Genomic DNA, 11025 nt, shown 5'->3' with positions numbered 1-11025 from the left:
CGAAGACGAATATGTGGAGAAAGCCAAAGGCGAAAATTAGTGTAGAAAAGAAAACGAACGCGAACGCGAAGATGAATACGAAGGTAAATATGAAGAGGTACCTGAAGACGAATGTGGAATAGAACACGAATATGAAAATAGGTACAAAGACGAGGAGGAGAATACGATGACGACCACAGAAATGGATACAAAGACGGATGCAACTGCAAAGACGAAGATGTATAAAAACATGAAAAAAAACGAATCGTCGAAATGAACTGCGCTTTGGTGCGCTTACATAAAATTAAGTAAAATCAACACGAAGAGATTTCGGCTTAAAAACGCCCTATCTCACTTCAAAATGTATTGAAAATATGCTGATATAGGGCGTTTTTGAAACGAATTCTGAAATAGGGCGTTCTTTAAAAGTTTTTTGAGATAGAGCGTTTTCGAACTGGCTGCCGAGATAGGTCGATCTTCCACTTAGCCATCGAGATGTTCGTATACAAACATATCTGCAGTTTTCTAATCAGCTTTTTCCGAAAAATTTAAAGTATGCAGTTTTATAGCCAATTTGTTTTTATTTTTAGTACATGTAACAAAGTGTAAGCTTGAAGTTGCTAAAAAATTACATTGATTATTGGCAATTTTTTATCAAGCAGTTTCTCCATATAAAGTATGTTCGTTAGATTCTTTTGTACGAAACAAAATAATAACACCGCCAACAAAAAAATTTCTAAAAATCAACGGGGTTTTCTAGAAACTTCTAAGTTATTCTAAAAAGGGGTGGGCTTTAAAACTACGTATTAAGAATTTTTATAAAGTATGTTTGTGTTATTACTCCCAACTACACCTCTAATCACTTCATTCATAAAGAATAAAATTGAAGAGATTTTTATCACATTAAATGAATAAAATTTTACAATTGGGTGGCAACCCGCTGAAAAAATATTTTCGACAATTAACTTTTTTAAACCTCTTTAGTTGTTTTATTTTATAATATTACTAATTGAATAAAATTACCCTCTCAAAAATATTTTTGGCAGTAGCTTTCCTAACCCTATTTAATTTAATACCCGTATTTATCCTATAAATTAAATCAAACTTAAACTTTCAAACAGGTGGCAACCTTCCACAAAAATATTTTAAGCTGTTTGCCTTCTTAAACTTTTTTTTTGTCAGCCATATTGAAATTCTCAAACAGATGACAACTCTCTATTATTTTTTTCCTATGTTTAAAGTTAGACCTGTAGCATCGATGAAAACTGCGGCAACGCAAAACGAACAACAAGAAAATGGCACAATGTTCGAGGATGGAGGTAGAATATTCGAGAGCAAGAAACGTCAAGTGGAAAAAAACTACGAACAGCGAGAGAATGAGCGATAGATGTCAGAAGGTTCTAGAGTAGCCATGAGTGCGAAGCAGCGCGGGTATATAAAGGCGTTGCTACAGCGTTTCAGAAGTTCAGTTCCGAATCAGCAAGTTTGTTAAGTGTTTAATTGCTTTAACAAGTATTGTAAATTGTTGTTATTGCCTAAACAAGTATTGTAAAGTATTTGTTGTACAATAAAGTTAATTGTACTGCAATTTGGCCACCTTGAGCATTTCCTTAACAATCTAGCGATACGAACCGAAATAATTTTGTGAAATCCGTAAAGTAGTCAAGGAGATTCGTAACAATATGTATAGATTGCAGATCTGTTTGTAAACGAGCGTATACACAAGAAAAAATTCGACAAATTTTTGACGGGACCGATGAGGGTGAACATTCTACAAAAACCAAGAGTGAAATGGTCAAAATATCTGTGACACTATATACATATCAATAACTTTTTTTACCATATGCGTATTTATTTAACCGCAAACTTTTTTAGTTTGGTTTATTTACATAAATGCGCAATGACGTACTACAATGACTTTTAAGCTATATTTTCCGTAATATCCCACCTCCACTTTTAACTTGTACTCACACAATGTGCTTGACGGCTACTTCGACAAACTTGTCACATACTTCGTTTACGTAGATATCTTTTTCAATGTAGTATGTGACTTGTCATTTGAAAATTAATAAACTGTTCAACTGCAGCAAAGTATTCGAAAGTTTCAAACTATCAGTGTACTACTAACACTTTCACCAGTTTGCGTTAATCTTTTTGTAAGCGCTTCCTTTCGCACTCAATAATTCAATGCAGCTCCTAAAAATGTGAATGTGTGCGCGCTTTCTAAAACTTACTTTCATCGACCGACCGCTGGTGACAGCGCCAATACCAATACAATCACATTAATGTTTGCTACCCTTTAATGAGGGGATGATGCTCATATGCACATACATATGTATGCACTTTTATATGCAAACATATGTACGTACATTCATATGTATATCGGACAGATATCGGAAAATAAATAGAGTATAGTGCCACTTCAACTAACTTTTTGAGGTTGACATGCCCTCTTCATATTTTTACTTTCCTACTTCTCATTCTACTTTTTGTCTACGTCAGCTTCCAACAGCAGCAAAGTAAACGGTTCATACTACTCTAAATTGACATTCAATATTTCAAGTATCTTTCCATATGCTCTTATGTACATACATTGTACACAGTGGCATAGCCAGAGAGGGACTGTTTTGTTTATTTAATATTTGTCAGTTTTTATAAAAGTATACTACATTATGTGATAAAAACCATAAAAATTTATATTTCAAACTTTGTGCAAAAATTATAAAAATTATGCAAAATCGCTTCTAAATTTTCAACTTTTTTAACAGAATTTAAAGATTTTTTTTGAGTATGCAGTTTTATAACCCATTAAATCATAGTAGAACAAAGTGCAAGTTTGATGTTTCTAAAAAATCGCGTTGCTTTTTGATAATTTTTATCTTGAATGTATTACGCACTTCTTTCCATACAAAAAAAAAAAAAAATGTCGAACATACTTTTTATGGAAGAAAATGCGTTAAAAAAATTGCCAAAAGTCAACGCGATTTTTTAGTAACATAAAACTTAAACTTTATCTATCAAAATTTAATGGGCTATAAAACTGCATACTCAACAAATTTCTAAAAAATCTGATTAAAAAGGTGCAAGTTTGCAGATTTTTTATAATATTTACACCATGTTTGAAATATGAATTTATATGTTTGTTTGTTAGATAATGGGCTATGCTTTTATGAAAAAAAGAATAAATATTAAATAAACAGAAGACAAGTAAGAAAACATTTTTAAAATGTGGTGTCACTATTTATTTTCCACTACTGTATGTATGAAAAATTACACAGACGACGCCTCTAGCCATTGAGGATCTCACCTTTAAACTATCGCTGAATTTTTTTTTATTCCCTCCCCCCCATGGCAATGGAAATGTCTATCTTCCGAGTGTATTTCTGCCATGAAAAACAGCTTTTCATAAAAATACAATCACCGTTCGGAGTCGGCGTAAAACTGAAGGTACCTTCCCTTTGTGTGACAACATCAAGGCGCACGATACAAATCGGTGGAGAAGCTCGGCCAAACACTAACATATGTATGTGTAAGCGCCAATCTATTATTATTATTATGCAACATTTTTTACTTTAATATTTTCCGCAAATTTTTTATAAAATGAAAAACTCAGGAAAGTTCATCAAAAATTCTTTATTCGAAAAATTCGAAATTCTGAGCAAAAAGAAAAAGTACGTGTTCCATTAAATTGTTCAACGAACAATCCCTGTGAGTTTTATCGCAAACTTACATTTACTTTCCCTCCGCCTGGGTGATTTGAGATGGAATGACCCTACTTATATTGAGGAAATTATTACTTATATATTGAGTAAATTTACTTCCTCAAATTAATGACGCCCTATTTTTAGCATGAACCTGAATTAAGGAAAAACTTCTAAAATTGAGTAAATTTTTCGTAATATTAAGGAAAAAAACAGTAACTCTAAAATAAGGCTACGGGTTTCTTGTTTTAGGGAAATGCTGTTTTCTGAGTATATGTACGAATACCGCTCAGGGAGTGACACTAGTGCTAACTAAGGCTAACTACTTTTGCGGTGAGATGACCGCAAAAAATTCAGACCTGGATACCTCTTTATTACATGTCAACTAATTTGTAACTAACTACTTTTGTATACAAGCTATCAATAACAAAATTATTTTTTATTTTTTTATTTTTCATTTGTATTTATTTATTTTATATTTAACATTGTATATTTGTTTACATATTCTGCTGTTGGTGGCACCATATTCGAATTCCGTCAGACATAACATCAAAATGATAATATAAAGTTTCGATCTTCATTTTGTTTGTCCTGAATGCGAAAAAGCATTTGTGAAGTGAAGAAAAAGGATATTCAGGTAATTTTTGTATGAGGATATTGAAACAGAAATCTGTTTTAAGAAAGCATGACTTTACAACTCACATTAAGTTGGTTTTTTCACATTAAAAGTTAGATATTTATAGAAATCCCGCAAAAAAGCTTACTACAGGTTGGTTATTTCTAACAATTGACAACTTTTCATTGCTGGGTTAGTATACATATATACACATAGATACAAATACATGTGTACGTTCACCTCTGCTTGCCTATGTGTGACCTCTGTCTGTGACATTAACGACTTCAGCCATTCTTTCGCTTTTATCAATTCACTCTTATTCATTCAACTTTTTTCTTTACTTTCGAGAGAGTATTACACATATTTTTTTTGTCACAAAGAGGGAGCTCATTTATAAAAATCTTCTGTTATTTTCTCAAAGTGTCAAATACATGGCAACTTGAATTACTGCATTGTCATTTTGATGGTTGTCGAATTGATAATAGATTAGTTACTGTTAAAAAAAAGTGTGTATTTTGGATAGTTCATATACTATATTCAAATACATACATATGTATCTATATGTATATACATGGAATGAGGTTAAATAAATATGAGGAATTCGTTTAGCTTGTTCTCCCTAAATGGTAATTAGTATCAAATCTATAAAGTCCCCTTACACCCAACCACTTCTCGTAAAAAAAAAACAATTTGCTGGGCAATACCAAAAAAATAAAAAAAAATCCACCTATTTTGTTTTAGTATTAGATAAGATCGACTTTCGATGGATGTAAATATTTTTTATCAAAGGCCTCTCTAGAGGCTCTTCCTGCCCATTCTCCTAGACAGCGAAAATCGCTGACAGTGAACAACGCATGCAATACTAAAAGGAAAGAGAAAGAATAAGAACTGCCCCGATATTTTTTAAGCCAGTTTATTCTAATATTTACATATACATATACAATTCACATGTATGTAATATGAAAGAAGAGTGGTTGCCTTGGAGACAGTGTTGTTCCACTGGCAAATATTCAGATAGCCGTGAGTTTGCTGGTAAGTCCCTAACTAAGCCCTGGTTAAAGTGCCCCTAGGCGTACCCTTACTTAACCCCACACAAAGTAGACCACAATTTTTAATTTTGGGAGTGGCCTTCTTGGGGAGTGACAAAAAGCCAAATACTTTTCTTATAAAGTGCCATAACACAAATTATGATAATGTCAGTTTTTTCCAATTTTCGAACACTTTTTTCGATTTGTTGCGAATTTCGAACGTTTTCCAACCACTCGATTATTCGATCCGCAATTTGGTGATACAAATTCGATTTATTCGGTCGGTCGGACAGGGTAGGAGTATGATGAATTGTGGAACGATTTTCCGTCATACCTTGTCAAATTTGGTTTGTCTCCAAATCGTTCTAAATCAAATCACATATAAAAAGTTTTTTTTCTCAAACAACACAAAACACGGAACGAAATAAAAGTTCAACGAAATAAGTAAATAAAAGTTGTCACGAAAAAAAAAAATGTCAAATAACAGAAAAAATCCAATCGAACATCGAGTTCGTTTGCTGATTTCCATAACAAAGAAGGCGCTTTGTGCTTGATCGTAGAAAACTTGATAGTGCTTTCTCACTACTGCCAGCGCAAGATCATGAGGATGGGCAGTAACCATCCAGCCTATATCTTGCAACTGTAAGGGCAGGGTGTTCAACGTTAAGTACCTTAAGTAGGTTTTAAAATTTATCTGCCCTTCAAACACAAATTTTGTTTTGAAAAAATATGTTTAAAGGGTAGATTTACTTTAAAGCCTACTTGATAAAACGGCCCTTAGTTTTATTACAGCCCAAACTAAAATAAACGTAAAAAAAAATTGGTCACTAATAAAATGAAAATTTAAGAATTCTAAGAGAAGAATTCACAGCAAAATTTTGTGAACGATCTAAATGGTAAACGACGACAAACAAAAAGGGGCAAAAGTGTCGTTAATTTTAATAAATAAAATGGAATCCAAACAACCGCAATGTCAACACAAATGCAAGAAGATAATAAAAGGGACACCACTTCGAAAGGCAAACAGAAAAACTAAAAAAAATATAACAAAAAGTTACTATAATAATAAAATTATATTAAAATGCTTGCATAGCAATGAACCGAAAAAAAATAAAGATAAATGAAGTAATGAAAATGTTAAACACAAATGTGACACAAAAGCCATGAAGGAATTGGTAATAAGCAAAAATTAAAGAAAAGCAATTTCGTAAAAATAGAATTGAGTGAGACAGAATCGGATGCGCCAAAGCCAAATATACTGTCGAGGCTTAAGTAAGGCAGAAGAAAGCAAAGCGAAAGGCTTGAGGGAGAAAAAATATACAATCTAAAACCAGCACGTTTTTCGCAGCGAACGTGACTTAATTTGTTTTTGTTATGCAATGCAAATGAAACGTACGTTAGTGGAAGCGCTTTGGAAAAAAGGATACAAGCTCAATATTGAGCAGCGAATTTCCACATACGAATTCAGGTATGAAACGTTTTGCTTTAAATATGTAGTGCAAAAAAGGGTGGGACTAATTGGGTTAGCGATTCAAGAGTGAGTCGTTTATTTGACTTTTCTTTGGGGATTATGCATTTCCGAGAAAAGATCCGAACAAGGCAATAAAGTAATAAATACTCCTAAATACAGTTCAATATCTTTCCGTCCCACAGAAGCAGTAACCACCCTGCAGGAGATGTATCTAACTATAAGCTAACTTTAAGTTGATTAGGAAGAAGCTAAAAGTCACTTATTATCTGTATACTTTCTTTGACAAAAGCTAACTATATTTCTATGGCGATGGCTGCGAAATGGTCAAGGGTGCTTATCTCTGCATTTGATGTAACTAACTACTTTTGGACATAAAATATCAATAGCAAAAACAAAATATTTTTTTATATTTTTTTATTTACTTTTATTTATTTTATTACATTTCATATGTATTTGTTTACATATTCTGCTGTAGGTGGTCCCATATCCGAACTCCGTCAGATATAACCTCAAAATGATAATATGAAAAACTATTTGCGAAGTGCAAGATATTTAAATAGAAACGCGTCCCCCCATTACTTTCCAACTAGTTTCAAGTCAGCTTTTTGTAGCTAAGTACAAGCTATATATTTTATAGAAATCCCGCAAAAAAGATAACTACAAGGGATTGATCAATCGATAATTTTTTTCTGCAGGGCATATTCATATAGACTTAACCGCTGGGAAGCTACACAGGCTATAATCATCAATGCCGGGGAAGCAAAAGGCCCAAAAGCAGAGCTGCAGAGAAAAGTTCTCTAAAACCCTTGGAAGTAGATTCCTAGCTAACGGCGATAACAGCGCAAAACAAAGATATGTACTGGGTTTACCGTTTTATTATACCCAAAAGACTGTCAGCTGCATGCTGTAATAATAAACTTAACTTTTTTCCCTTTCGCTCAGGTACACCCACTTGCAGGTCATCAGACCAAAAATAAACCTCCGTCGTGCAGTTAATTCGTAAAATTTGATATCAGCGGAAGAAACAATCGCGCGTGGGTCTGGTGGTGAATGCCGACAAACCGAGGTATCTTTTGTCATAAGACAAATAGTCAGAGCATACATGTCAAGGAACTCGCTTCACTGTTGTCGGATAAAAGCTCGAGATGTAGAGGACTGTTTTTTTTAGGAAGCACTAACACTGATATAAATGTCACTGTGACAACAACAGTGAAAACAAATTAGAAGTAAAGTCCGTAGTCGTCGTACAAAAAACCATACTGACTGATATACTATGTATGGCGCAGATGAAAGGACTATGACAATAATAACATGAAGCGACCCTTAGAGTGTTCTGCGCAGGATTTACGGGCTTTTACGCATTGGCGACGGCGAGTATCGCAGACAATAGAACGATGAGGTGGGTAAGGATTTTGCTTCGCTTGACATTTGAAAGTGACGTCAGTTGGCACAGAAAAGAACGAGCTGAGGGGAATTAGGTGAGTTGAGGTGAAGTGAGTTGAGATCAGGTGGATTACCGTGCATCGACCTTAGGGGAGTTGAATTGAATTGAGGTGAGTGTTAGGTAATGTGTTAATTGGTTTAATATTTCCCTTAATCATAAAGTATCTAGTTTGTAAGCAGTGTTGCCGTGCGACTAAAGAGCAAGTTTGACCCTTTTCAAGCGCCACTACCCTTTGACATGACTCTTTGAAAATTTTGATTTTTTTACCCTTTTCCCAAATTATGTATGTACGACTTTTGCCGCCTTTCAGAGATTTTTTTTAGGAAATGTTAACAGAACCATGTTATTGAAAAATATTTCCTCCTGTAAGTACGAAAAAATTCATAACTTAAAAATTTAAAGGAAATGCTACTCTTCTCCTTTATATGTATGTTTGCGATCCAGTTTTGTGCAAAGCTTGTCAGTCTATTTGCTAATCAAATTCAACATATTTGTTCTTTTACTAGTAAAGAAAAGCAAAAAATAATATGGCGATTCTCTTTTTTGTGACTTTCTGAAAATATAGGTAGCTATTAGCCAGGGAGTTATTGTGGCATTTGCTCGTTGTAGCATGACTGTTATGATTCCATCCGCACCCGGAGATTTATATTGTTTGAAGAATCTGATAGCCCAAGCTACTTTATCTGCAGTGATAATATTTTCAACTGGACTGCCTTGCCTATGTGTAATAGGGTATTCTGTCGAAGGAGTGACTATGTTCCCTGCGTACCACACCCAGGGAAGTGGACGTCCAGCAGGTATTCTAGTGTTTGAAGGTTGCTTTCGATGTGCCCTATCCTGGCTTCGCGGGGCTACAGTGGTTGCTTCGGGGTTTTCGCAAAATTTGGAACACGATACCTTTTTTCATCTCTTTCTTGAACGCATTTAAGCGCAACGATATTCGTCCCAGCCCTCTACGTCCTTAGTAAACTTTGCCCTATTTAGAGTCTACCCAGCTGCTGCCCTAAGTGCCTTAGCTCCGCCGTCCACCGCTTTTTGTATCGCCTGGGAGGTTTACTCTCGGAGCAGGTTGCCTTGTAGCATGCATTAAGAGAATCCGTTCGCTTTGCTTCCTTATCCAACTTGGAGAAGGCTACATAGACTTCGCGTGTTTGTTTTTACCGATGATGCCATCGGCATACGCCAGCAATTGCACGCTCTTCTAAAAAATTATTCCGTACCGGCTTATTTATAATCTTCTCCAACATCTAATTACAAAAATCACACAAAAGGGAGTCGCCTTGTCTGAAGCTACGTTTGTTAGAAAACGTCTCGGAGAGGTCTTCCACATCTTGACGGAGCTGGTGGTATTACTCAACGTCATTCTCCACAGCCGTATAAGTTTTGCAGGGATATCAAATTTAGACATCGCGTGGTGTAGGCAAATCCTTTAAGTGCTGTCGGAAGCGGCTTTAAAGTCTACAAATAGATGGCGCTTGTCGATCCTATTCTCGCGAGTCTTTCCAAATATTTGGAGTACTGTAAATAGATCTATGCTGGATTTGTCAGGTCTAAAGCTATACTGATAAGGCCCCATCAGTTCGTTGACGGTGGGCCTCAGTCTTTCGCAAAATACACTCAATAAGACCTTGTAACCTATATTTAAAAGGCTGATGCCGCGGTAGTTGGCACGTGCGGCGGGGTCGCCTTTCTTGTAGATTAGGCAGAGCCCACTTAAGCTGTGTAACAACATCAAGACGCACACCGCAAATTGGAGAAGAAGCTCGGCGAAACACTTAGCAGAGGTGTACTTGGTATTGTTCCCAATTTTTTCCATTAAATACCACGATTGTGGAATATAAAATTTTATGGTTCTTATCAAAATATAAAGCAATAAAAAGGATAAATATTTTGCCACATAAAATATATATTTAAACGCTTTTTGCGCAATTTACCCAAAGTACATAAAATGTTCGTTTTAAATAAAAGCAAGTATTCCTACTCCTCCAATAATATGTATGTATTTCTCCTTTTACTTACACACCTCGGTAGTTTGCCCTTTTACGATTAACACACCAGCCGTCAATTGAGTTTGATGACGGCAACAAATTTCGCGGCCATTAAAAACCAACTACCGGCGCACATCAAAGAGCCAACGAGGCAAAGTGGCAAAACGCCAAAGCGCACAATTTCTTTGCTATGATTTTAATAGATGTGTAGCATGAAAGGAGCTCATAGAACCCATAGCCAGTAGTCATAGCTAAGTATGTATGTAGTACCTCTAGCAGATGCTGTCATAACCAGGGGCGAACGAGCCCTACTAAATAGTTGTTAGAGAAGTATTAAAAAGTAATCTTGTATGATTTAGGTGCAATTAAACCTATGACCATGGCACTGGCACTGGCACTGGCACTTAAAATTAAATGCTACCCCATTACACGTCCGTGTGTGCTGTTCGGGAATGTGACCAGTGTGCTCATGCGGCCGCAAACTTTAACTATGGTCTTGGTAGACTTCAAAGTGTACTCATTTAGTTATATGTATTTATGTGTGTATGTTTGAATGTGCCGACAGTTTGCTAATTTTTTTGCACGTGACCTTATGTACGCACGAACATACATACATATGTACATTCAGGCGTCAGAAGCATGCCCCTTATGGTCGCGATTTTTCGGTTTGTGAGGATATTTGTGCGTTTTCGAGTATTACATTTTTTTTTCTCTCAGGGACAGTTTTAGGCTTTGACGAACGTGTCGGCTTCTCGTCGAATGGAATTTGCTCATTAAAAAATTTTCCAAAAAGTCCAA

At 35.3% G+C, this 11025-nt stretch overlaps 1 protein-coding gene across 1 annotated transcript in view; it reads left to right on the top strand.

The window, feature by feature from the left end:
* The window catches only part of LOC118745458 (anoctamin-5-like), an 89501-nt gene extending 88135 nt beyond the window's left edge, over positions 1 to 1366 (top strand). Inside the window, exon 14 of the mRNA XM_036478933.1 lies at positions 1221 to 1366. Coding sequence (XP_036334826.1) covers positions 1221 to 1366 — 146 coding nt within the window. The remainder of the gene's footprint in view (positions 1 to 1220) is intronic.
* The last annotated feature ends 9659 nt before the right edge of the window (positions 1367 to 11025 follow it).

This window comes from Rhagoletis pomonella, unplaced genomic scaffold, assembly GCF_013731165.1.
Source record: "Rhagoletis pomonella isolate Grant_MI unplaced genomic scaffold, Rhpom_1.0 Rhpom_scaffold_00001, whole genome shotgun sequence".
Taxonomy (NCBI): Eukaryota; Metazoa; Arthropoda; class Insecta; order Diptera; family Tephritidae; genus Rhagoletis; species Rhagoletis pomonella.
The sequence above is the reverse complement of the archived record's forward strand: the minus strand, read 5'-3'. Positions and strand labels throughout refer to the sequence as shown.